The sequence below is a fragment of the Malus domestica genome, chromosome 07 (genome assembly GCF_042453785.1).
Source record: "Malus domestica chromosome 07, GDT2T_hap1".
NCBI classification, from domain to species: Eukaryota; Viridiplantae; Streptophyta; class Magnoliopsida; order Rosales; family Rosaceae; genus Malus; species Malus domestica.
In genome coordinates this window covers 29,973,948-30,001,732 of record NC_091667.1, presented here as the reverse complement: position 1 = coordinate 30,001,732, position 27,785 = coordinate 29,973,948, and the positions used below count along the sequence as shown (strand labels likewise).

General features: G+C 44.3%; 2 protein-coding genes and 1 pseudogene across 3 annotated transcripts; 2 read left to right on the top strand and 1 right to left on the bottom strand.

Moving 5' to 3' along the window:
• Nucleotides 1-23,494, bottom strand: part of LOC139197815 (clathrin light chain 2-like) — a 25,636-nt pseudogene extending 2,142 nt beyond the window's left edge.
• LOC114823514 (probable LRR receptor-like serine/threonine-protein kinase At3g47570) lies at nucleotides 3,602-7,200 on the top strand. Its single transcript, XM_029098997.2, has 2 exons — nucleotides 3,602-6,384; nucleotides 6,501-7,200. Exons 1-2 carry the CDS (start codon nucleotides 3,687-3,689, stop codon nucleotides 6,914-6,916), a joined length of 3,114 nt encoding a protein of 1,037 aa, XP_028954830.1. The 5' UTR covers nucleotides 3,602-3,686; the 3' UTR covers nucleotides 6,917-7,200.
• LOC114823515 (uncharacterized) lies at nucleotides 23,484-27,785 on the top strand. Of its 2 annotated transcripts, none has more exons than XM_070825293.1 (4): nucleotides 23,484-23,803; nucleotides 25,401-25,477; nucleotides 26,257-26,296; nucleotides 27,528-27,785. In XM_070825293.1, the coding sequence occupies exons 1-4, from the start codon at nucleotides 23,733-23,735 to the stop codon at nucleotides 27,571-27,573; spliced, it is 234 nt and encodes a 77-aa protein (XP_070681394.1). In that variant the 5' UTR covers nucleotides 23,484-23,732; the 3' UTR covers nucleotides 27,574-27,785. The 2 variants fall into 2 exon arrangements, with proteins under 2 accessions (XP_070681394.1, XP_070681393.1); XM_070825292.1 differs by having other exon boundaries at nucleotides 23,484-23,908.

Here is a 27,785-nt window from a genome sequence, read left to right as displayed (position 1 = left end):
TAACTGATGTGTGACTTCTAACTGTAATTTTTCGTATTTCTTCTTTTATGTTCTGATTATTGAATTTGAAATCACTTAATGAACTGAAATTGCCAAACCATGTTAGAGTGTAATTTTGCGCGTTCCATTTGAGTTTACAAACAACATTTACATTCATATGTATCTTTTGTTCAGTGCCTATCACCTGTTTGACAAAATATACCAGAGAAACACGCACGCTCGCACACACGGTTTTCTCGGTTCTTTGTTCTCTGTTTTTAGATGTTTCTGGATTGAGAATTTCATGGGTGAAATGCCTCTGCGCATTGGGTCTAAATTGCAGGTGAGAAAACACAGAGAGCCAGCAAAGCTTCGTAGAGAGGAGGCATGAGTTTCCTATGATGGTAAGTCTATTCCTTCATTTGGGTAAAGCATCTTCATTGTGGTGCATTTGGCAAAACTCGAGACCCTTTTATGCATTTTTTGTTTTGATTGGTTTGTTGGATGTCAGCATGCGGGACGCTTGAGTTTGAGTACCTTTGTCTGTTTCGATATGATTTTCACTTGAACAGTGCAATTGGAGATCCTACTTTAGACTAAAGTAATGTCCTCAAATAGCACTATTCCAGTAACAAATCAACAATATCAATTGGGGTGTGCTATCCACACACCCCATTTTACTTCTCACACACCCCTTGATAATTTATGTCCATTGATCTTCTTCAATTCATCCGATCCGACGGCCGAAAATTAAAAAGGTGTGTGAGAAGTAAAATGGGGTGTGTGGATATCACACCCCTATCAATTACGGAAGTGATTTTCACTCTCTTATTAGCTTCTCACACATTCTTTATTATTATAACAAAAAAATTAAATAAATTAAACGTAAACAAGGGACATAATTAAATAGGATTGTGCGTGAGACTAAGGGTCAATTTGGGATTGTTGTGCTTTTAAAAAAAAACTGATTTTGTTGTGTTTTAAGAATAATCAGTTGTAAATTAAAGCAGATGAACGTTTAGTTAACTGTGTTTTAAAAGTGCTATGAATAAGAAAAGCAATGTAAAAGCATTGGTAAATTTTAATGTAACAGTAATGTAATTGTATACAATGACAAAATAGATATAGTAGCAGGAGTGGGGAGACAACAGCTGTGGCGAGGACAATGGTGGTAATAATGGTAGTGGTGGTGGTGGTTGCAATGGTGGTGATGGTAGCAGGAATGGAGGTGGTGTTAATAGCAGGATGTGGTGGTTGGGGTGTAGAGGTAATAATGGTGCTAATGGCGATGCTAACATCGATGGTGGCAGTTGTGGTTGTGGTGGCAGTGGCGGCGGTTGTGGTTATAGTGGAGGTATGGTGGTGGTGCTAAAAGTGGGATATGGTGGTTGGGGTGTAAAGGTAACAATGGTGCTAGGGACGGTGGTAGTGCTAGTGGTGGGAGTGGTGGCGGTTGCAGCTGTGGTGGTGATGGCAACGACGACATTAATGATGGTAATGACAATGGCGGTAGTGGTGGTTATGGTTATGGTTATGGTGGTGGTAATGATGTTGATAGTGTAAGGTTAGTGTTTGTAATGGTAGGTCATAACAGTCACTTTATTCTCTAAGGGATAAAATATGTGTGGAATGCAAATAATGTCATTCTAAAAATATTAATTAATGAAGATATTACAACCTACAAGCTACTTTTAAAATTTGTTGTCTAGAAGCTATTACTTTTAAAATAAGCAGCATATTTTACTTTTACCAAACATTTTTTTTACTGCTTAGCTTTAAAGTGAAGCAGTTTTTGGTGAAAAAAAAAGCTATACCAAACGGGGCATAAAAATGGTGTGTATCCCTATCAACAATATCAACAGTAACATCATTGTTATTTAAGATTTATTTGTTATGAATGTAACGAGACAACATACAATCATAGACGAGACAATCTTGTCAACATATCGAGATGACAGTGCTCGAGGATAGTTCTATTTGAATTCGTTTTCGTACTTTGAAGTTGGTGGCCACTTTTTTTCTTGATTCCGGGTTGAAAGCCCGGCAATTTTTTTTTCAGGGGTCGCTCTTTTAAACCTTCTAACCTCTTGTACATTTTCTCGTCTCCTTAATGAATATTATACTTTCATAAAAAATGAAAAACAAAGAGTATTTGCTACGTCACAGATGCATCGCAATTTGCAAGAGTAATAATTGTGAGAGTAGAAAACTAGCCAATTTACCATTTGCATTACGGTAGAAAACTAGCTAGTGGAAGACTAGCTAACCTTCCACTAAGGTAGAAAACTAGCTAATGAGTCTTACAGTTTTACTTTCTACCTGGGCCGAACATTTCATAACTAACGTGTAAGTCCCTTTCTGCTTTCTATGATAATTCTCTTTGTTTTATTTTTTATTATTCAGTTTTGTTCTTTCACCAGAGGATTTTTTTCAGTGTGCCGGAAATATAGCTCGGTACACGTGTAACAAAACAATGGTTGATTTTCTTGACATGGCTTTCTAAATACCTAATTAAGAAGAGTAATGCTACACTTAGTCAAATTCTTAGAGAAATTTTGCTACATTAGTCTCCAGGGTGTGGGAGCAGGCATATCCAGATTTGTCTGTAGGAAAATATGAATCAAATTCTTAGAGAAATTATGTGCATATCAGCAGTGGCGGATCCAGGAAATAATGTTTGGGGGGTCAACAAGGATAGCGCGCACATCGCGAAATTTTTTTTTAACAGAAACAGCATGCATATCGTCATTTCATCGGATCTTGGTAGGATAGCGTGATCAGCCTCTCGCCGATAGTTACCATACTAAAAGGTGCCTTCACTTTCCCTAACAACCAAAAATAAACATAAAATTGGGTTGGATGGTTCATAATAAACATAAATTCTGATGTCAATATGGTGGTTCATAATAATATTTTTTAGAGATCATATTAATTTATGTTGAATATAAAGAGAAATAAAGTTGTTAAATATGTGGATGTGGAAAGGGCACACACATCATTACCATTAATTTATGTCAAATATGTGGATGTGGACGCATGGGAACTTTGCAATCTGCACCAAGACTTAATGGTGACATCTTCAACTTGACACACGAACCGAACTGACAGCCTATGGCTTTTTACACAAAGCAAGCAATTTGATGCTAGCTGTACAAATTTGATTGGAGAGAAACTAAGAAAAAAAATTAAATAAGAAGAGTGTGGTCACGTGGTGTGAAATAAAGAGAGAGAACGTCTTCGTCTTCGTCTTCCTCTTCCGCCAAACCGAACGAAAACCAGAAGAAACCCAGAAAAATGCAACAGCTCCTAGAGGTCGCACCAGCAGCTTTAAGGGGTCGCACCAGCAGCTCCAAGGGACCACTAAGGTTATTTCCATGGCTTCCAAGGGGTCGTGCGACCCCATTGACCCTATTGTGGCTCCGCCTCTGCATATCAGTATAGTTTGACAAATCAAAGCTAAAAACCGCGTTGCTCCAATTTTCTTTCTATTGACTAACGAGCCTGTGATGTCTATTAATTCCCTAGTCTTAAATCTAACAGTGACGGGCATTTATTTGCCCTGACAGACTATCAAAGCTGTTTGTCGTGTTCCCTAGTCCTAATCTACCCGCTGTGCAACCCAATTCGGACCCTGAAATTGACTCCATTCTTTGCGTCAACCAACAGTTACATAAATATCCAGAGCTTCATTTTGCAGCCTTGCTAAAATGGAGTTCTCAAGTATTCATATTAGCATTTGGCTTATTTTCATCCAACCACTCTTTCTTCTCTTTCTTTTTAGCTCTGCCTCCTCCTCCCGTTTAGCGGGAAATGAGGTGGATAGGCTTTCCCTGCTTGCCTTCAAAGCTGAAATCGTGACCGATACCCTCGGCATCCTTAGCCCTTGGAATGAATCCCTCCACTTTTGTCATTGGCCAGGCATCACTTGTGGCCACAGACACCAGAGGGTTACGGTGCTCGACCTCCAATCAAGCAGGCTGGCAGGCCACCTATCTCCCCACATTGGAAACTTGAGCTTTTTGAGGGCTTTATACCTCCAGAACAATAGCTTCAGCCACACCATCCCTCCAGAAATTGGTCGTTTGTTCCGCTTGGAAGAACTATTCCTTGATAACAACTCCTTCGGTGGTCATATTCCATTCAACATATCACGTTGCTCTAACCTCCAATACCTACGCTTAAATGGCAACACTCTTAGTGGCGAACTTCCAACTGAAATTGCCTCATTGTCCAAGCTTCAGGTACTTGGTTTAGGCAAGAACAATTTTTACGGGAAAATCCCACCTTCTTTTGGGAATCTTTCTTCTCTTTCGAGGCTATCTTTGCCTCAAAATAATCTCCATGGAGGTATTCCAAATAGCCTTGGCCAGTTGAAAGGCTTAACGGGTTTTTCACTGGCTATGAATTATTTGAATGGTACCATCCCTCCCTCCATATACAACCTCTCGTCAATTCAAATCATTTATATGTTTCAAAACAACCTTCGTGGAACTCTTCCACCTGGCTTGGGCCACACTATATTTCCAAACCTCGAAACATTTGTTTTCTATGCCAACCAATTCACTGGATCAGTACCAGCTTCAATCTCCAATGCCTCAAACCTTTCAAAATTTGATATCGCATTCAATAAGTTTACTGGAAAAGTGCCTAGTCTGGCACGCCTGTCAAATTTGTCTTGGTTTGAACTTGATGAAAACAATCTTGGAAATAATGAGGAAGGTGACTTGGATTTCATCTCTTCTCTAGTTAATTGCACCAATTTAGAAGTGTTATCTATCGGTACCAATAATTTTGGAGGAGTGCTGCCTAAATCTATCAGCAATCTCTCAACAAAGCTCAAGGGAATATATTTATATGAGAATCAGATACGCGGAAGCATTCCCGTCGGGGTTGGAAATCTTATCAACTTGGAGAGACTAAGCTTTTATGCGAATTTATTGGCAGGCACTATACCGAGTTCAATATGTAAACTGAATAAGCTTTATGGCCTAGATCTACAAGCCAATGAACTGTCAGGTAATGTTCCATCATCTCTAGGAAATCTAACTTCATTAAGCAATTTGTATCTCCGGTCAAACAAGTTAAATGGAAGCATACCACAAAGTCTCGGAGACTGCAGGTTTTTGATATATTTGGATCTTTCCCACAACAATCTTAGCGGTCCATTTCCAAAACAAGTCATCAATTTACTTGTTCACTTGAATCTAGCTAGAAACCAACTTACTGAATCCATTCCCTTGGAAGTAGGTAACTTACAGCATCTTGTTTTCTTGAATGTTTCTGAAAACAAGTTATCTGGTGAGATTCCACAAAGCTTAGGGAGTTGCACAAGTTTGACGACTCTGTCTCTGAGAGAAAATTTATTGCAGGGGACAATTCCTAAATCCTTGAGCTCTTTGAAAGGAATTGAAGATTTTGACCTCTCTCACAACAAATTGTCTGGCATAATTCCCAACTACTTGGGGAGTTTCCCCTTCTTGCATAATTTGAACCTCTCATTTAACGATTTTGAAGGCGCAGTACCAATCCAAGGAGTTTTTAAGAATGCAAGTGCGGTATCTGTTGTGGGAAACACACGGCTTTGTGGAGGTATACCTCACTTAAGATTGCCTAAATGCATCTCCAAGCAATCTAAGCGCGGGTTATCTCCTAAGATGAACTTAATTATCTCAGTTTCCTGTGGGGTTGTCGGCTTGGTCTTGGTGTTGTTACTTGCTCTTCTTTATCGATCAAGAAAGGCTAGAGCGCTCAAGTCAACTTCAGGATCATCACTGGGGGTTTCACTCTTGAAACTGTCCTATGGAGATCTCCTCAAAGTAACTGATGGGTTCTCTGCTTTGAATCTGATTGGTTCTGGAAGTTTCGGGTCCGTATACAAGGGAGTTCTCAATCAGCATGAAGAAATAAATGTTGCGGTGAAAGTACTCAATCTTCAAACTTCAAGAGCTTCTAAAAGTTTCATATCTGAATGTGAAGCCTTGAAAAGCATTAGGCATCGAAATCTTGTCAAGCTACTGACTGCTTGTTCAAGCATTGACTTTCAAGGAAACGAATTCAAAGCCCTGGTGTATGAGTTCATGGTGAATGGAAGCCTAGATGAGTGGCTGCACATATCAGCTCAAGAAGTAGGTAGGCCAGCCAATCTGCCAAAGAATCTGAATCTCACTCAAAGAGTTAACATTGCCATCGATGTAGCGTATGCTTTGGATTATTTGCACAACCGCTCCCACATGCCAATAGTTCATTGTGATATAAAGCCCAGCAACATTTTGTTAGACAATGACATGACTGCTTGTGTTGGTGATTTCGGTTTAGCAAGGTACCTCCGGGATGCTTTTTGCCCATCTCCTTTGCACGAGAGCAGTTCCAATGTCATAAAAGGCACCATAGGCTATACTCCCCCAGGTAAATTTTCTTTTGTATATATTTTATTTGTGCTTCCAGTATGGTTTTGCATATAGCATAAGTTTTTTGAAGTCACACATAAGAACAAAGCTATGTTTTTGTGCATATAACTTAAGAGTATGGAATGGGAGGCGAGCTGTCAACATATGGCGATGTGTATAGCTACGGAATACTGTTGTTGGAGATGTTAACTGGCAAGAGGCCGACAGATGACATGTTTAAAGGTGGTATGGACCTGCACAATTTTGTTATAACGGCTCTACCAGAACGTGTGGGAGAAATATGTGATCCACTACTTGTTCAAATAGAAGAAAGCAGCAGCAGTACTAATCCCAGAAGTAATAGGGGGAATCATGCCCCAAATGATCAAAGAAAAAGGGTTGTGGAGTGCTTGACTGACATTGCAAGAGTAGGAGTTGCTTGTTCTGTAGCGACGCCGAGAGAGCGAAAGGACATGAGCAATGTGGTAGCTGAATTGAGTCTAATAAGGGATGTGCTAACTGGAACTAGGATGACCAGAGAGAATCTGTGATGACGACCTAAGTAGTGAGTAATAATACCCTGTTATCATTAAATAAAATCCCATGACAGTGCTTGAATTTTGCATGGTGATCTTCTGATTGATGACGAGGAGGACTGGAACAAGTGAAGTGGATTTTCCCGTTTTGCAATTTCATTTTGTATGTTTTGTGAATGATCTTAATTTGTAAGATCATCTTTATGTTTGCTTGGAAATTTGAAATTTGTCAATTTAAGGTTGGTTCATGTTCTTATAATTAAATTATGCAATTTTAAGTTTAGAATTTGTCAATTCAAGTTTGGTGTGTGTGTATATATATGTATGTATGTATGTATGTATGCATGTATTCAAGCCTTTTCGTACACAGCCTGCAAAAATAAACGTTAAGCGCACCTCTTGCATTGTTAATAAATTTACTCATTGCTCATTTGGTGGTTTTGGTAGCCCAAGTATCAGGCCGGGTAGGCAGAGAAATCTTATTTTTGGGAGTTTGGTTAGGGCGTGTTTGGTATCGTACTTAAATGTTTTCATAATTTTTTAAAATATTTCTTAAGAACATCTTTTAAGAACAATTTTATTTAAGATTCAAGAACTTGTTTGGTATGAGATTTAAAATGGTTTAAAAAAATTTAATTAAAAATAAAAGGAAAAAAACAAACCTACAACAACTCCCGGTGGGTTCGAGCATTACTACTAATTTAATTAGATAGATAGAGAGATCAAAAGAGAGGGTCGCAAGCAAGGGTGAGAGAGAAAGAGAAGAGAGAGAGCTTAGAGATGGGCGTGGATCTCGGGCGGGTTGGGCGTGTTGCATGGTCAAACCAACCCTAACCCAACCTTTACAATTTGGGTTGGGTTTGGGTTCATACGGGTGTAGTCAGGTTCAGGTTTGAAGTAGGTTTAGATTTATTTGGATTGGGTTCGGATTTGCCCATGGAGTTCAACCTTATAACACATTATTTTGCATAACTATTCAAATTTTGAACCAAAAAGCGTCAATATTAGTTAAAATTTCATTTACACAAAAGTTAAAACAAACAACTTAGAGATCTTACCTCTCTTAAAGTATTATCTGTAGCCAATTTTTGCATGGAGATAATCCAAATAGCTTGGGACAGTGTTGACCCTAAAATCTACCAAGCCTACGTGGCGCGCAGGCCGAGTATATTCTAAGCTAACTACGTCCTTCGGTGATTGCGGGGCGTGCCAACTCGTCGGCCGAGGCTCGGCCGAGGAGTAAATTTGATGATGTTGCGTTGGGTCGCGCTACTGACTTCTGCGTCTTGCGATTGCGGCCGAGAAAGGAACACGTCTCGGCCTCTTGGGTTCTCGAGCCTGAAGACAAGGCTGCTATTTCTTACAAAGTTCACGAACCGAATTCGGCTTTCAATGTGCCGAATGTAATAACTGTGACACCTCACCTCGCCGAGAAGGCTAATGAGATGACCTCGACCAACAAGGATTCGAAAACCCTTCTCGACCGAGACTTGGATAGGTAATCGACCGTTCTCGCCGCAGTGCTGTTGATGCCAACGGAAGATACTGCGAGACCGACCAATTCTACGGTGACAGAGCTATCTATGCCGACTTAAGATATCACCGGTTGCTTCCACAGTGCTGTTGATGCCAACGGAAGATGTGTCAGCGAAAAAGGAAAAGAAAAAGATCTCAAGTTGTGAGAGTTTGCGCAGGGCAATTTTGTGTTGATTTTGTCGGGCGTTTCCTGATGCACAGCTTCCGCTATTTATAGCACTGGACCCCGAATCTGAGATAGAATCCTATTCGGACTAGGTTTTCCCTCTCCGGATCAATATCACCTCGACCAGTCCTGTTTTCATTAGGATTGTGAACCTAGTCCTTATTCGAGCCCTATCCGCTTCTAGGCTGTTAATCCTGCCGAGAATCCCTATTGTATCAGGACTCGGCTTGTCATTGCATTTTGACCTAACCGGCCTAGGTTTGGAAGCCCATAAGCTGAACGATCCATGGTCTTCTTGTCGCAAGGCCTTCCGGGCCGAGAATGGTTCTACACTCGGCCCAAACTATTATTTTGGGCCCAAACATTGCCCCCTCGCTTCTGAGGTCCTCGGCCTGCAATCTTCGGCCGAGTTCCGGCCTTGAAGAAGCGAATCTACCACTCAGAATCCTCATACCCGAGTTCCAAGGCGCATTTATTGAGCACGATCGCACGATCTTGATCCTGCTAACCTACTCACCACGTGGCGTCCTCTAATATGGCCAATCCCACATAATGACGTCTAAGGCGTGCGGCAGCCTGAACTGTCTTGCCATCATGACCACTATCTCAATCCGCGAGCCACTACCTCAGTCCGTGAGCCCATTTGTCATCGTGCGGTCGTCGAACCGTCTTTTCGTCATTAATTTAGCCGTCACACGCAATCGTGCGCCCCCAAAACCCTAAAACCTTCGGTCTTCTCAACCGCATTTCCCAAATGTTCATCATGATCAACAATTCCTTTGGTCGATTTTGCCCTTTGTTTTGAATTTCGAACGATTGCTCTTCCCCCCACAACTCTATAAATACCGAAATTTCCTCATTTGTACTTTTACGCTCTCAAACTTCCCAAAATTCTCTGCCATTGATTTCTAGTGCCTCTCCTATTCCGAGTCTTCGTCTTTAAATCCCCAACCCAGAAAAACCCTTTTACTCCGTGCTTCTTTTTCATAATGGCATCCTTCATCTCCAAGCTTTCCAGGGAATGTGACCAACATCCGAAGATCCTTGATCGGAGCTCGATCAAGACCATCCGGTTTGAAAACGACATGAACACCCAGTACCAAATCCTGGGTCCTCTCTTCAAGGCTACAATACCGCCGACTATCATCGGCCTTCTACAGGAGCACTGCCTAAAACCCTTGCTTCGAGGGTTTGAATGGTCGCGATGGGATGCGGCTAAACCCCAGGGCTCCTGGCCCTCGACGACCACATCCTGGGCAGCCTGGGTCGTTCGAATGGAACGACTCTTCGGCGAGCAATGGAAGGCCCTTGGCATCTACGACGCCATCCTCCTTTCGTCCATGGAAATCGTCCCCGACAAGGAACTTCTCCAAGCCGCTCTGTGCTTCTGGTGTTCGGCTACCAACACAATGGTCCTTCCTCTGGGTCCCATGGGTCCCACCGTCCTGGATATTACTGCCATTCTGGGGACTTCGGCGACCGGGATCCCTGTCGACGCGACCCTCTCTGGGCATCCGTCGAATATCGACCTGAAAACGCTCTTCGACCGTCGGGCCTTCGAGACCTTGAGCCGTGACGGTCATATCCCGTCGAAGGAAGATATTCAGAAGCTCCACAAGAACTTCTGTAATTACAACACCCTCTATCTTCACTTCGCCGGCCGAGGAGAAGAGGACCTGCGAGAGGAGAGCATGAAGCTTTCCTCTTCTACTGGTACAACAAATACATTTGTTGTACCAAGTCAAACAAGTGTTTGGTCGAGAACATGCCGGTAGCCGAAGCCCTGGCCAGTGGTCACGTCTTGGCGCTGAGTTCCAACATTCTCGCCCAACTTTTCCGCTGCCTGGCCGAGGCGACCCTCCAAAAGGTCGACCCGCACCAGAATGGTCCTCTCTGGGTCTTCCAACTCTGGTTGCAGGTATACTTCACCTCCATTCGGCCGGCCATAGCCGAATTCTCACCAACAGAGGCGCTTGGGTCTCAATTGGCCTCTCGACCGACACCTCCCCATCAAGCCGAAGAGGTATTTCGGTACCTCTTCGCCCTCGACGACTTCTCCAACGACGAGTTCCTAATATGTCGTCGTCGAGACTATCCTTCCTCCATCAGGCTGCCTATCTCCTCATGGAGCGCGGAGGAGGACGCCGATCTCCGTCAGACCTGGGGGTCGTTTGTGCTTGCCCGCGACCTCCCTCTCGGCTGCGATGGGAAACGGTCAGGATGGGAAGTATATCATCCGAACTTCCTCGCCCGACAGCTCGGCTACCTTCAGGGCTGCCCTATCCCCCTTCTCTTCTCCCGAACGGTCCTAAGCCGTGGACGCGAACCTCGTTCCTCTGAGAAGGAATGTAGAATCGCCGTGAAGGAGTTCCAAGAGCGCTGCCAAAAATTCCGCCTTCGACCAGCCACCCCGGAAACCCAATGCACTGACACCTTTGGTGAGTGGTGGGAGCAATACACCCAGGAATTCTTTGGTGCGCCGGTCGAAGACGTGCTTAGCAGACTCTTTGGTGACCGGCCTAAGAAGGCCTCGGCCCCTCATCCTCAAGGTACCGGTTTCATTTTCTTCCTTTCCATCAACCTTGCATATTGAGTTGCCTTACTGAGTTGTCTTTATCTTTTTAGGTAGTCGGCCTTTGAGAAAGACGGAGGCAGTTGCCGCTGCCACGACCGGGAAAAAATCGGTCGTGGCCCAAAAGGACAAACCCGCTGGTAGGGCCGTGCTGATCAAACGGCCTCGCCAAGAGGCCGAGCCGGCTGTCGAGCCTTCCCCGCCAGCCAAGCGGGTCAAACAAATGGCGAAGAAGGGTGCCCGGGAGATCCACGTTATCTCCAGTCACACGACGACTCCCAGTGCTTCTTCTCCCGCCGCCGGCCATTCTGGGGTCGAGACACAGCCGGCCTCGGCCGCAGAGACGGCCCCAGCGCGGCCTGCCTCTGTGGCCGGCGCATCAGTTGTACCTCCCTCTGCCGAGAAGGCACCTGTCTCTCAACAGGCGGTTTCTACGACCGAGGGAACTTCTCCCAAGAATCCAAAGCCCTCGGTCCTTGTGTTGGACGAAAGCGAGGGGAGCGACGAGGTCCCGCTGGCGCACCGTCCTCATACTCGTCGACAACCTCCTCCAATACCCGAGATGGCGGTTCAAACCGGTCCCTCCCCGGTTAATCGTGGCAAGCGCACGGTCGAGGAACCGATCCCGGTGGCCGAACCTCTAGTTCCTTCTCAGGACCAGGGCGTCCCTGCCTCCTCTGAAGCAGCTGCGCCAGTCGGCCCATCGGCAGCCGACCGGGGCAAACGGCTGCTCGAGGAACCCGAGGCTACGGCGGAATCGCCGGTCCATCCCCAAGACCAAGGCTTCCATATTCCTCCACAGGAGGTTACCTCGGCCTTTGTAAGTACCTTCACTCGTCTCCTCCTGATTACTTTTCCGCTTTAGACCTCTAAACAAAGAAAAAACCAAATGTCAGGTGCCTATACATTCTTTTCACCGTCAATTCTATGCGCCGAAGGGCGTTATCTATATTTCCTGGCCGCCTCAGTGGCCATCAAACGTAGATAACCTCCATCGGCCGCGTGAAGTGAGAAGCAATCTGAGACACTGGGCTCGGCCATTGAGTTCTTTAGGTTCGAGCAACGATCTTGGGGACATGGCCGAGGTCTCCTCTCGGCAGGTTAAAACACGACACCTTCTTGCTATTCTTGTCATGACTTCCTTTAAACTTAACCTTGTTTATTTGTGCAGGCTTCATGGGAGGTTGAATTCAAAGCCCTCCTCTCCAGCACGACTGCAGAGTCCGGCCCTTCGGCCGCTTCGACTAATGCTGCCGATCCAAGTGCCCTAACCCAGCTGCGAGAAGTCCTAGCGCTCTCATCATCGCAAGTTCTTGAGCGCAACGGTCTCGATTTGCTCGGCGTGTGTCTGAACGACCTTGGAGCCGATGGTCGCCTGAGCGGAGATGCCATTGTCCGGGCATCGTCTGCCTTGGAACGCGTTCGGGAGACATTTAGTATCTTCCAGACTGCTCTGAAGGCCGAACAGGACCTGCAAGCCGCCATGGCCGTTCAAGACACCCTCCGTCCGAAGATTGACGATCTACGGGCAAAAGGAGAAACGTTAGCCGAGCTCGACCGTCAGATGGCCGAACTAGCAAAACGTCGGTCGGCCATTGCTTCTGAGCTTGCGAGGAACTTCGAGTCAGGCGGGAAGGATCGCCTAACTGAGTATGCGGCGGCCAACAAACGAGTCGAGCGGCTGAAGCTGGATAAAAAGAATCGGCAGGCCGAAGTCATCATAGCCGACGTGCGGTGGTTGGAGCTGAAGGCTCTGCTCAGCACTCTTCTTCCCTCTTCTCCTTAGATATATTTGAATGTAAACCAACCGTCCTACTCATTTGTAAATACTTATCAATTTTAATGGATTGATTTTTTACTCACGCATTTCCCAAGTAACTGGATAGTATTTCTTCAAAAACTTCCCATTAATCGGTAATTTGTGAATCACACCAGTCCGATCTTTAAGATGATACGCCCCTTTACCGTATACTTTATGCACAATGAACGGCCCTTCCCAATTCGGCGACCACTTGCCGAACCTAGGATCTTTTAGTCCTACGGGCAACACCGTTTGCCATACCAATTCACCCTCGCCGAACGTTTTCTGTCGCACCTTTTGATTATAGGCTCGCTCGGCAATCTGTTTTTGCGCCACTAGTAAGTTATACGCGTCAAGTCGCGCTTCTTCCAAATCTTCTAGTTCCTGTCTCATGGACTGATTGTATTCGGCGCTAAACAAACTACTTTGTTCAATTAATCGCAACGAATTTATGCTCAACTCGACTGGTAGCACTGCATCGTGTCCGTAGGTTAATGCGTATGGGGTTGTTGCAGTCGCCGATCGGGGCGACGTTCGGTATGCCCATAATGCCTCGTTCAACTTCAAATGCCACATGCCAGGCCTGTCTTTTATTATTTTTTCGAGGATGCCGATCAACACTTTATTACTTGCTTCGGCCTGCCCATTCGCCTGTGGATAATACGGTGTGGACTGCTCCAGCCGAATGTTCAAATTTGCCGTGTATTCTTTAAACCTTTCGGCTGTGAAGATTGTTCCATTGTCGGTTATGATTGTTTCTGGTACACCGAACCGAGTCACAATGTGTTCCTCCACGAAGTCGCAAACTTCTTTAGATGTTAACTCGGCATATGATTTTGCTTCGACCCACTTAGTAAAGTAATCAGTTGCGACTATTATCCATGCATGCTTAGCAGCTCCAGAAGTCGGCGTGATTTTGCCGATTACGTCCATGGCCCATCCTCTAAACGGCCACGGCTTAATGACCGAATGTAGTGATTCGGCCGGGACCCTTTGTATAGGCCCATGGATTTGGCATTGCACGCATCCTCGTGCAAACTCGATACAATCTTTCAGTATTTTCGGCCAAAAATAGCCGTGTCGTCGGAGTAGCCATCGCATTTTCCGTCCAGATTGGTGAGCTCCGCATACCCCTTCATGAACCTCTGCGATCGCCCGAGCACTCTCTTGGGGGCCGAGGCATAGCAGTAACAAACCATCTTCGCCCTTTCGGTACAACTCGTTCTGGTACGTGACATAGTTCATGGCGTGAACCCGTGTCCTGCGACTATGTGTCCCGTTAGGATTATCAAGGTACTGCATAATGGGTTTCCTCCAATCATCTGGTATAGCCTCGGCCGCGCAAATTTCTATAGAGTCCTGCCGATCCAACAACGAAGGCAAGGACATGACCCTGGTGCGGATCACATTGTCTCGACGGAGGATTTGCTGATTAACCAAGGCCGGGTATAGCTGTCGTAATATTGGTATCTCCCGGCCTAGCTTGCCCCCCATGAGTTGAGCACCGGAGGCGATCTGAGCCAACTCGTCTGCGTCGGTATTATGAACCCGAGAAATATGCTCGAATGTAATACCGTCAAAAGACTCGGCCAAATAGCTGGCGACCATGTGGTAGGGCGCCAGAGTACAACTCATGCAACGAAAAGACCCATTAATTTGGTTAATCACGAGTTCAGAATCACCGAGGACGAGGGCACGAGTGGCTCGAAGGTCAAGAAGGAGGCCAAGACCAATGACAAGAGCCTCGTATTCGGCCTGATTATTGGTGCACTCGAAATCCAGTTTGAGCGAAAAATACCAGCGATCGTTGTGAGGAGATTGAATGACGATGCCCGCGCCGGCCGAAGACGAAGTACTGGAACCATCAAAATACATCGTCCAATAGTTGTCTCGGGTCACCACCATGCCGATTTCGACGTCAGCATCCCCGAAACCATAAGGCGAAGGGTGCTGAGCAAGGAAATCGGCCAACGCCTGTCCCTTCACAGCTTTCTGCGGCACGTACTGCAAACTAAATTCGGACAACGCCATTGTCCACTTCCCAATTCGGCCTTTGACGATTGGTCGGGTAAGCATGTACCGGATAACGTCGGTCTGGGCAATGACTTGGGTGACCGACGGGAGCATGTAATGCCGGAGCTTGGATGCGGCGAAAAATACGGCGAGACACAGTTTCTCGACGGCGGGATAATTGATCTCTGGTTGATTGAGATTCCGGCTTAGATAAAATATAGCCTGCTCTCGGCCGGCATCATTGTCTTGCGCGAGGAGGCAGCCGATAGATTCTTCGGCCGCCGAGATATAGAGCTTCAGAGGTTTACCACGCCGAGGGGGAACTATGACAGGGGGTTTCGTGAGGGATACTTTGATCTGTGTAAACGCCGCCTGATGCTCGCCGTTCCACACGAATTTATCCGAGTCCTTGAGTTTCAAAAGCGTGGAGAACGCTTTCATTTTACCGGCCGAGTTAGCAATAAATCGGCGGAGGAAATTGATCTGGCCAAGCAAGGACTGGAGTTGTTTCTTCGTCGTTGGGGGTGGGGCATCGACGATTGCGCGTGCTTTATTCGCATCGACTTCAATTCCACGGTGATGCACGAGGAAACCAAGGAAATTTCCGGCCGACACGCCGAAAGCACATTTGGCAGGATTCATCTTGAGGTTGTGCTGACGCATGCGGAGGAAAGCCTGTCGGAGGTCGTCCAGATGTGTCCGTCGGCGTTTAGATTTGATGACAACGTCGTCGATGTAAACTTCGACGATGGTTCCGATTAAGTCGTGGAAGATGGTGTTCATCGCTCGTTGGTATGTGGCGCCGGCATTTTTGAGGCCGAATGGCATAACAACCCACTCGTAAGTACCGAGTGCCCCCGGGCAACGGAAAGCAGTTTTATGCACATCGGCTTCGGCGATGAATATTTGATTGTACCCAGCATGCCCATCCATAAAGGATAACATCTCATGATTTGCCGCGGCGTCGATTAACAGGTCTGAAATCGGCATTGTATACTCATCTTTGGGAGTTGCCAGATTCAGATTTCTGAAATCGATGCATATGCGCAGTGCACCATTTTTCTTTAAAACAGGAACGATATTCGCCAACCATTCAACATATCGAGCTGTCCGAATAAACCCGGCTTTCAAAAGCCGAACCAGCTCGTCCTTGATGCTGAGTTGCACTTCCGTCGAAAATCGACGCGGTGGCTGACGGAAAGGTTTACATCCGGGCTTAATACGTAACTCATGCTCGACAAGAGTACGATCTAAGCCGGGCATCTCATGGTAGCTCCAAGCAAAGCAATCTTTGAACTCCGTAAGCAAGGCACGAAGCTCATCTTTCATTTGTTGGGGAAGTAAAGCACTAATAAACAAAGGCCGTGGGTCATCGGCCGTCCCAACATTAATCTCTTCCAGAGGATCCTTAACTTGGGGCCGATGGTCTTCGAGCGCGGCCGGGGCGGCTTGAATTTTATCAAGAGACAAAACAGGACCACTATCTCCTTCGGCCAGGAACTCGACGAGGTTAACGCCCGAATTTGGCTGTTTAGATATAGTATACCAATGGGCCAGCAGTCGTTCCATAGTAGATGAAACCGCGGCCCTACGTGCTTCTCGATCGGTGTCAGACATCGGCCTCGGGGAGGAAATTGGCTAATCCGAGTCTCGCCGAATCCTGGTGGACAGTCTCGGCGCCAACCTCGATAGCTTTCTGTACAGAAATCCGAGTCGGCCGGCCTTCATCATTGAAGCCTTGCAAAGTAATGTAGCCGACGTGGTCATCATAATACCGTGCTTGGATCATGTTAGTTTCAAAGGGCTGGTTATCGGCTGGGTGAACAGTGACCGATTTGCCGTCCCAAAAAACAAGCACTTGATACAATGAGGAAGGAATACAACTGGTTTGATGAATCCAATCTCGACCGAGCAGTGCATTATACTCGGTTTTAGAATCAACTACAAAAAAAACGGTCATGTGAGTGCGACCGGCAATAGTCACAGTTAACGGAAGTACACCCTTGGTTTGCGATTTGTCGCCGACGAAACTACTCATTGTGATCCCTGACGGAATAAGTTCGTCGTTCGAGCGACGCAAGGCCTTCATGATGTTCAGAGGCAGGATATTGACGGTCGCGCCACAGTCGACAAAAACTTTAGAAACGGGATATCCCTCGATGTGGGCCGTCACATACAATGGCTTTAAATGGTGGAGTGCGGCCGATGACGAACGAGGAAATAATTCGGTCAAAGCGGCCTTCAGACTGTCATCTTTCGTTGTTGACTCATCTTCAGCAATAGACACAAAATCCACATGGCCAGTTTCCTCGGCGACTACATCACCATCGAGGAAATTCGGTTGAGCCGTGCTTGATTGAAAATCAGCAGGTAACACATGGACCATACTAATTTCCATGTTATCCAAGACTGACGGGCCCATCGGGTTGGGACCCTCCTCGCTAACCTCATCCCTCGTTTGGTCGACGACTGCGGGCTCTGTTTTTGTCAGAGTTGGACAAAAAGACTCCTCTGTCCCTTCTTCGAGGGTTTGAACCTGCGGTGCTGCTTCGGCAGCTTGTTGGTTCTGTGTGACCGCCGCAGGCGAGGTTGAGATCGACAGTGTGCTTGGGGTCAGGACCTGCACCTGCTCTTGGTAGTATAGCCGGGCATCTCTGGTATCGAGATAAGCATCCAGACGTGCAACACGTGCTACTTCATCGGTCGTGAGGCCGAAGAGAGAAACCGCCGAAAATACTTCGAAGTGATATCGTAAATACTGAAGATCCTCCATTGAGAAAGGAAGGTCGGCTGCAACGATATCAGTGTATGGGTCGACTTCAAATCCAAGGACACGGGCTTCTCGTATGTGCTGGAACCTTGCCTTCAATCCTGGGTTTTCTGGATGATGCGCTCGGCGTCCGGACAAGTCAGGACTAGATCAATGGTGTCCTGGCATGCTTTCGGCAAACCATACAGATCGTTGGCCGAATGTTTCTTATGGAATTCGCGCATATATTCTAAAGCCTCCCCAAGGAATGGTGGATGCAAATTCCGTCGAATTTTAATCAACGGTTCTTGTATAGCTGGCTGGGCTAATTTGCTCTCGGCCTCTTGCCTGAAATGCTCGAGGCGTGCCTTCATCTCCCCTGGGCGAAGAAGAAGTTTGATCCGTTTATTGGCTTCTTCGAACGTGGTCTCGATATCTCGGTCGACCAACCGTTTCCCCTGACCCAACTCTGTCATAATAGCTGGAGATGGTCGTTCATCACCAGTAGCAACTGTGTCCTTCGGCCGCCATTTAGGGGCCGAAGTTTCTTGGGCTGCCTGCCGACGGGCCATGCAATCTATCCTCTGGTGCCGGCGTTTCTGGGATTTGGACAACGCGGTGTAGACGCCTTTCGAAGAATGATATGTGTACCAACGTTGATCTTTAGGCTCGGGAGGTTTGAAGGTTTTTTGACTCCGCGACGATTCCGAACTACCAGAATTACGTGTATAATAGTCCTCGTCATAAAATGAAGCGCCAAAATCGAGGCGCCGCCTGACTGAGGATGTCTCTTCCATCTTCACTTTTGGGCCGAGCCTATCAAAAACCCCTTGGTGTCGGCCGATGCCGGCTGCTTTTTGCTGAATTGCGGCCGTAGGTCGTTTTGTGATAGGCGAAGATGGTTTCTCCTCTGGCTCACTGCCGACCTTCGCTCTACATTTACTGCAAAAAACCGCCGTCCCACTATCTTCATCGGTGCTATAATCCTTCATAGGTTTAACAATAGCGGGTCCTGTTAAAGCTGTAGGTGGTTTGTTCGAACGAAAATCGGCCATGAAACGTGGCCGAGAATTCTGAGTGCGAAAGTCTTGCGTCGCAACAACTTCGGCCTTCCCTTTTCCTTTGTCCTTAGGTAGGTATGCATCGACCATATTCACGGTTGCTGTGGGGAAAGGATCAGCATCAATACTCATCTTCTTCTCTGGAAATTTCAGTTTTCCATTATCAATCCAGCTCTGGACGTTGTCTCGAAATACGACACAATTGTTTGTCGTATGTTTACTTGAATTATGGTATTTGCAATACACCTTTCCTTTAAGCTCTTCGGCCTTGGGAATGTTGTGACCAGGCCGAAGTTTGATGATCCTTGCTGACAACAGTTGATCAAAAATTGCGTCAGCCTTTGTAATATCAAAAGTATACACTTTTAACGGTTTCAATGTTCCTTCAGTGGCCGAGCGGCTTTTGACTTCCCTGGAGTCAACTTGAGTCAAGGCCTTGCAAACGTATGGCTTATCTATTACTATCTCAGCCGCATCCACACTAACGCATTCATCCTCGGTTGACGCATAACTGACGGTAGGATTCTTGTAAATCGTCCCCCGAGACGGAGTTTTCGAAATCTTTTCCTCGCGGAGCAAATAATCATACTGTTCGACATGTTGGGCTAATTCATACATATCCCGAACATTTGCCCCCAAGAATTTCTTTTTGTATTCGACGTCGAGGCCGTTCAAAGCAAGCCGGACGAACTCGACTTCGGGCAAGGGTACTCGGCACCAATTCCTGGCTGATTTGAACCTGGTAAGATAATCCATTGGGGACTCATCTGATGCCTGAGCCATCCTTGCTAATGAAGAAACCGACACCTCCAACCCTGGTCGATAAAACTGCTCGTGGAATTTCTCGACCAACTCCTCCCAGTTTTGGATGGAATTAGGAGGGAGATTGATATACCAAGCAAATGCCGAGCCGGTCAACGAGAAGTTGAACAGCCGTAATTTATGGAAATCACTATGAACATCGCCGCATTGCGCGGTGAAACGAGCCACGTGCTCCAACGAAGACAAGGACGATTCACCGGCAAAAAGGCTAAAATCCGGAATCTTGAAACCTTTCGGATATCCGAACGTTTCTATGTAGGCCGGGTACGGATGGATAAACTTAGGAAACTTCGGCCCTTTCTTCATGGCCGAGTCGATCATCCGCTGAACCTCGGTCATATCAACAGGTGTTGCTTCGACCCTCTGGTCGATTCCGTCCGACCTACTATTTGACCCTCCGACCTTTTCCAAGTCAATTGGTTTGGGCCGAGCAGGAATTGGCTCGGCCTGTACCATTGGTAACGGATTATTTCTTGGTGGCAAGCGCTGGAAAGGATCGAAAGGCCTGCCGTCACTGAATTTACTAACCAGCATTTCGAGCAGTCTGGTTTGCTGCTCAGTGGAATTGAGTATCACGTCATGTAGCTTGTCAATACCTCGGCTAAACGTCTGCTCAACTGACCGAGACTGCTCGTCGAGTCGCTTTCGAAGAAACGACCTTGTTGGTGGGTCAGATCCTTCACCGCCATCCTCGTCGCAATCCTCCACTATCCCTTCATTGAGAACACAAGTGTTCCTGTTAGGGATTTCTAGACTGCGGTGTTGACCGCCGAGATTAACTTCCCTTTCTCGGTGAGTCGCACTTGTGGACTCAGGTGTCCCGGCGCTAAGGGGATTCTGCGCCTGTGGCACACTTTGTCCTACGTTCTGAATCGGTAAATCGGCTGTTGATTTTCCCATAGCTGTTTTCTTTTTTACCGATCGCGTTTCAATTGGCATGAACTTCGTAGTTTTAGCACTGGGTCCCACTGGGCGTGCCAAAATGTTGACCCTAAAATCTACCAAGCCTACGTGGCGCGCAGGCCGAGTATATTCTAAGCTAACTACGTCCTTCGGTGATTGCGGGGCGTGCCAACTCGTCGGCCGAGGCTCGGCCGAGGAGTAAATTTGATGATGTTGCGTTGGGTCGCGCTACTGACTTCTGCGTCTTGCGATTGCGGCCGAGAAAGGAACACGTCTCGGCCTCTTGGGTTCTCGAGCCTGAAGACAAGGCTGCTATTTCTTACAAAGTTCACGAACCGAATTCGGCTTTCAATGTGCCGAATGTAATAACTGTGACACCTCACCTCGCCGAGAAGGCTAATGAGATGACCTCGACCAACAAGGATTCGAAAACCCTTCTCGACCGAGACTTGGATAGGTAATCGACCGTTCTCGCCGCAGTGCTGTTGATGCCAACGGAAGATACTGCGAGACCGACCAATTCTACGGTGACAGAGCTATCTATGCCGACTTAAGATATCACCGGTTGCTTCCACAGTGCTGTTGATGCCAACGGAAGATGTGTCAGCGAAAAAGGAAAAGAAAAAGATCTCAAGTTGTGAGAGTTTGCGCAGGGCAATTTTGTGTTGATTTTGTCGGGCGTTTCCTGATGCACAGCTTCCGCTATTTATAGCACTGGACCCCGAATCTGAGATAGAATCCTATTCGGACTAGGTTTTCCCTCTCCGGATCAATATCACCTCGACCAGTCCTGTTTTCATTAGGATTGTGAACCTAGTCCTTATTCGAGCCCTATCCGCTTCTAGGCTGTTAATCCTGCCGAGAATCCCTATTGTATCAGGACTCGGCTTGTCATTGCATTTTGACCTAACCGGCCTAGGTTTGGAAGCCCATAAGCTGAACGATCCATGGTCTTCTTGTCGCAAGGCCTTCCGGGCCGAGAATGGTTCTACACTCGGCCCAAACTATTATTTTGGGCCCAAACAGACAGTTGAAAAGTTTATTATTTCCTTCCATATACAACCTCTCTTCAATATAATACTTTTCTGTCACGGAACTCTTCCTCCAGGCTCGGATCACCCTTTATTTCCAAACATAGTAAATACTGCTTACAAATTACAATGGAAACCAATTTCCAGAAATGTTTTGGAGGTTTAAAGATTCAGGAATTGCACGAGTTTCCAAAACTATTTGGGAGTTGCATGAGTTTGAGGACTGTCTCTGAGAGGTAACTTATCGGATGGGACAATTCCTTAATCCTTGAGTTCTTTGAGAGGGGTTGAATATTTCGATCTTTCTCGTAGCAACCTTTCCGGCAGAATTCCCAACTATTTGGAGCGTTTCAAGTTGCAGAATTTGAACCTCTCATTACAATTTTGAAGGTGCAGTAGCAATGCAAGGAATTTTAGAAAACACAAATTTAATTTCTAACATGGGAAACACACGGCTATATGGCGGTACACCTAATTTAAGATTGCCCTTATGCTTTATCTAAGAAAGTACTACTTCTTAGGCTGAAAATATTCTCTCAATTGCTTGTGGGGTTGTTGGATTGATCGTAGTGTTGTAACTTGTGCTTCTTTGCCGATCAAGAAAAGCAAGAGAACTTAAGTCAACTTGAGGATCTAGGGGTTTCGCTCTTGAAATTGTCTTATGGAGATCTCAACAAGACAATTCTCAATCAGCATAGGAAACTACCGACTGCTTGTTCAAGCATCGATTTTCACGGAAACGAGTTCAAGGCTTTGGTTAACTGGTTCAAGGTGAAAGGGAGCCTAGAAGAATGGCTGAATCGGTCAATTCAAAGAGTAAACATGTCAACCAATCTGCAGAAGCATTCAGATCTTATTCAGAGAGTAAACATTGCCATTGACCTAGGGTCTGCTCGGGATTATTTGCACAATCGCTCTCACAGGCCAATAACCGATTAACATTCTCTTGGACGATGGCCTGACTACCTGTTTTGGTGATTTCGGTTTAGCATGTTATTTGTCAGATGCTTCTTCCATACTTCCTTCACCTGAAAGCTCTTCGAACGGAATAAAAGATTTCATTAATTTTTTGAAGTTACACTTAAAGAACATGGCTTTTCTTTTTTGCGCAAATAAATTATAGAGTATGGAACGGGAAGTGAGATGTGAGCTTATGGTGATGTCTACAGCTATGGAATTCTGCTATTTGAGATGCTGACTGGCAAGTGGCTGACAGATGACATGTTTAAAGATGGTATGAACCTACACAACTTTATCATGATGGCTTTGCCCAAATGTGTGGAGGAAGTATGTCGTCCACTGCTTCTTCAAAGAGAAGAAAGTAACACTAGCACTAAAGCCACATACAATGCGGGATATCGTGCCCCAGATGATGAAGGACAAAGAGTTGAGGCATGCTTGATTTGCGTTGCAAGAATAGTAGTTGCTTATTCTGCAGTAATGCCGAGAGAGCGAATGGACATGAACAATGGCGTAGCTGAATTATGTTAAATACGGGGTTAGCTGACAAGAAACCAATTGCAGCAATTAACAAGTTTTTTATTTTTAGATAAACAATCAATTTAACAATTTGATAACAAATTCTTCAAAACCACAACTTCCACTCAGTTTCTCAGCACCAGAAATATCAAACCAACCCAAAACCAACAACTTTCAACAAAATTGCACAAAAGAATCAAAATTTAATTGCTATACCCTACCTCCTCCATTCTCTGAGAGCCAAGCCCTCCTCAGGCAGCATCTCCGACGGAGGCGGCAAAGTCGGATCGTCGGACACGCCAAAACCTCCATCAAAGCCCTGGCCGTTTGATTCGGCGTAGATCGACGGAGGAGAGAAGGCCTCCGACGCCGGGTGAGTGGCGAAAGCGTCGTCTACGGCGGAGCCGTGGAGGATTGGGGAATACGTGGCGGAGACCCTGAGCGACTCGGAGTCGACAAAGGAGTCGAATCACTGGGAGGAGGGTCTGGGGTCGTAGCCAACCGTCGTCGTCGAACGGGCGAGTTGAGCCGGTGGTCGGGACCTAGTCGTCTTCGGGCTGAGGGAACGAGGCCATGATGCACTGATGAGCGAAATGCTCCCAAGGGCAAAACTCACGCAGGAAGAATATCGGCACGCTTTATGTTAGGCTGGGCCGACTCACTGGGCCTTCATTTGGTCCCTGACAATATCTGGTCCAATGTTTGAATTCACTTCCCTAGAGCCCGCTTCCGCTCCTCGATTCGCTACCCAGAAGATCAAGTTCTCAAGGTTCGATGTTTCCTCTGAACTTCTTCCCTCCTGCTCGATTTGGATTGGAACGAAAAAGCTCCAACATGGAATCAATTTCTTCCCCCTCACCGATTATTTATTTCGGTATTGCATTCATATTGGCTTTTTCATTTTTATTAATTTTGGTTATGTGATTATTGATTATTGTTCGTCATTTTATTTTGGGTTTTTCTTTCTGTTGTTTTTAGGGTTTTCTGCTCTGCAAATTTCGATCAAATTGTCTGCATTTCAATTATTTTGTAATTATCGTAATTTATATCGGGTGGAATTGGCCTTTCTATTCTCCAAAATCTTTTTTAGGAATTGCATTTTGCTTAAATTTTGCGAGTTCAAAAAAAAATTGAGACTTTTTCTGATTTTAAATTATTTACACAGTTCCAAAGCACTGTGTGTTAAACAGTGGAATTTTGATTGAGATTGTAGTAATTGCCGTACAAGTTTATACTTTTGTGTGGAGAAACCAGCTGGATTAATAATCATCTTATTTTGATCAAATTTTGCAGTATAAATCACGATCGCGTATTTTTGTTTGTATCAGTGCATGCTATTGCTAATCACCAAATTAATTACGTTTGTTGAAATTTTTGGAATAATTATTTTTTAAATGCCTGATTACTTAAACCTCACTGAGAGAAAATTTTAGGGCGTTGTGCACAGGTAATTGGAGCTACTGCAACGTTTTATCATTGACATGGTTGGAATGTGTAGAAATTTAACGGTGAGGGAGTAAATTTCTATTTAAAATAATTCAAATGACCGTGATCATAAATTCAGTGGCAAATTGATAAAGTAGTCTTGAACTAAATTAACCATCTACTTAGAGAAACATTAACAAACATCTGCATGCACATTTATTCCTAATATTGTGGACACTATATAATGATTGCCTAGGCTATTGTTGTGTACCAACTTGCATTCCAAATTTGAAAGATCATCTTTTACCATATGGTGCACTTTTACCTGAGAATGTAGCGTTTATTGTGATTAATTGTTCAGTTTACATGTTTTTTGTGGTGCACCATATGGTGATGCATAAGCTTGAGAGGTCCTCTGGATTTTGGTAGTTGCAAATTTGCAATGATCAAGAAACATGGGACATGGTACTAGAAAATGTGTTTGATGTTGGGATACGATGAATCATGATCGGGTTATGATTAATGCTAATTAATGATATGGATCAAATGCTTGCAATGTGTATTTATGATTGGATTAAAGGAGTTTTGGGCTTTTTCTCTAATGAAAGTTATAAAACAAATTGTAATTTTAGGTACTTCACAAGTCAGAGGTCAAGTCTTAAAATATCTTTCGTAATGTTTTCAAATAAATGTTTTCAATTTTTGCACTGGGATACTGAGATTTGAACCAGTCCAAGGTAAAAAGGTTGATAACGTTGCACAAGACTGGAACTTGCATAGTAGTTTAATGTTCAGTTCAATGTACAATTAGTTTCTCTTTACATGCCTATACTCCCAAGAGATAAATTCAGGTATTGCATGTTCGATTTTAGTTGTTTTTAAAGTTAATCATCCACTGCTTCTTCTTTGATTCATGTTTGTTTCTCTCAACCAAAAACCAGAACCTTGCTTCTCCAACTCTCTCTCGCAGTAGAACTACATCTACCACCAAGCAGGCTCTTCGAGCTTCAGTCCGGGGGTAAGCTTCTCTCTTTTGAATGGATTCAACCATCGATCTGGTTTTCTGGTGGAAGTCATAATTTTCATCGCAATTTTTGTCCAAAAATTTTAAATTTTCTCTTAGAAATTTGAGAAATGAAGATTCTCTGTTTGTTTGTCTGTTGTGGAGACCCAATCTGAATTGTGTGTTCTGGTCGATCTTGGATAATTCCCTTAGAATTAATGGAATTAAATTGTCCCAATTATGGTGTTTTTGTTTTTTTGGTGTTAGATTTGTTTAATTATTGGGTTTTTGGAATTTTAACTAAACTCACGTTATAGATCATGACATGATGATAACAAAAGGACTAGTAGATTTGTGTATGCGATGAGTTTTAGTGAAAATTATACCATCGCAGTGAGGAGAAATCTTCTGCACCCAAAATGGGTGTGGCTTCTCTGTGGTCTCAATGAGTGTCTGCCACCTATTAAATTCATGAAAACAAAATTAAGAAAAGTTAAGATATTTAATAGGTGTCAGATATTCATTGGAGCCACAGAGAGACCACATCCATTTTGGGTGCAGAAGATTTGATCTCTTGTAGTGAGTGGTTTTTCGGACTTTGGTTTTCGCACTACAAGGATTAAAAACTACCATGTCCAATTAAATTATGAGTTTAATAAAGGTTAAAGTGAAAGTTTAATTAAAAGAAATTATCCCTTAAAACCCCCCTATTCTCCGCAATTAGTTCTAGATTTTACACATCAATGGCTTTCTTTATCATTTTTTCTTAATGGGTTATCGATTCCTGTTTTCAGCTTTCGTTCTTCTCTCTCAGAACCCAGCTCAAGTCCTCAGGTAAAATCCATCTTCCACTCTTCCTTGGTTTTTTCTTCTCAGCATTTAACAGTACTATTCTCTTTATGTTTGGGTGAAATTCTGTAAATTTTGTATTTTTTTTATCAAATTTGATTCTTAATTGTGGAAATGGGGTTGAATATATTGTGGTATTAATTTTGCACACAAAGATTGAGGGGTTTGTTTTTATGCTTTCAAGTTTGGTTATTGAGAGGTTGAAGGTATTATTTAAGTTTTTATTTAGTTTTTGTGGATATGAAAATCAGGGCTGCAGACCCTCATCCATCACATTTTAGTTTCTCTTTTTGCTTCTCCCTTTTGGTATTTTGTGGAACCAAATTTGTAATTTTTGTGTATTATGAAAGTTGAATACGTTGGAATCAATCAGTTCTTCATTTTTCATGTATATGGAGAATGCTGTTTTCTGCACTTTTATGGTTTTGGGTAGTATACTGGTATTACATTTTTTTATAGAACTTATGGTTTTTTTTTTTTTTTCAGTTTTATAACAAGAGTGAACTCTAAGGGTTAAAATTTTCACAGTTTTGGTACTTTCCTTGGTGAGAGTTTGGTTTTGAATTTCTTGGTAAGCGAATCATTTTTTATATTTAGTTTTTTAATATCGGGAAGAAATGAAAACGAATTTTGCTTTTTTCGAGTATTTCATCAGTACTAGCTTGCAGTATTTATTATTAGGAAAACTAATGAAAAGGGCTTGAAAACTTTGAGTTTTAATGATAAGGACAAAATAAAGGGTAAAGTGAATAGTACCAGGATTGACTTTTTAATGTAAAAATGTGGTTTTTCGTTAAAGTGAACAGTACCGGGTGCTTTTCGTTAAAGTTCCCTTTATTATTCTGTAGGTGTAAATATAGTTCCCTAAGCAAGCTTGCTTATTTTTCAACTCTTTAACTGATGTGTGACTTCTAACTGTAATTTTTCGTATTTCTTGTTTTATGTTTTGATTATTGAATTTGAAATCACTTAATGAAATGAAATTGCCAAACCATGTTAGAGTGTAATTTTACGCGTTCCATTTGAGTTTACAAACAACATTTGCATTCATATGTATCTTTTGTTCAGTGCCTATCACCTGTTTGATAAAATATACCAGAGAAACACACACGCCCGCACACACGGTTTTCTCAGTTCTTTGTTCTCTGTTTTTAGATGCTTCTGGATTTAGAATTTCATGGGTGAAATGCCTCTGGGCATTGGGTCTAAATTGCAGGTGTGAAAACACAGAGCCAGCAAAGCTTCGGAGAGAGGATGCATGAGTTTCCTAAATATTTCAATGTCTTATTTTTTCGTCAAGAACCAACGTGTTAGTTACTCGAGGAATGCAACACTTATCACATATATTTGTATTATTATTTCTACCGCTTTTCTAATAGAGGTTTGTATTATTTTGGAAAGGCTCCATCTCAGCTCAATAATCTTAAACCTCTTGGAAAGGTTTCTCTTGTTAATGCATTTGATAATTCTAACT

Coding starts and splice junctions, on each gene's coding strand:
- LOC114823514 (XM_029098997.2), top strand. CDS start 3,687: ATGGAGTTCTCAAGTATTCATATTAGCATTTGGCTTATTTTCATCCAA. Junction 6,385..6,500: donor CATAGGCTATACTCCCCCAG/GTAAATTTTCTT, acceptor ATATAACTTAAG/AGTATGGAATGGGAGGCGAG.
- LOC114823515 (XM_070825292.1), top strand. CDS start 23,733: ATGTTTGAATTCACTTCCCTAGAGCCCGCTTCCGCTCCTCGATTCGCT. Junction 25,478..26,256: donor CTTCGAGCTTCAGTCCGGGG/GTAAGCTTCTCT, acceptor TCCTGTTTTCAG/CTTTCGTTCTTCTCTCTCAG. Junction 26,297..27,527: donor AACCCAGCTCAAGTCCTCAG/GTAAAATCCATC, acceptor TCTAAATTGCAG/GTGTGAAAACACAGAGCCAG.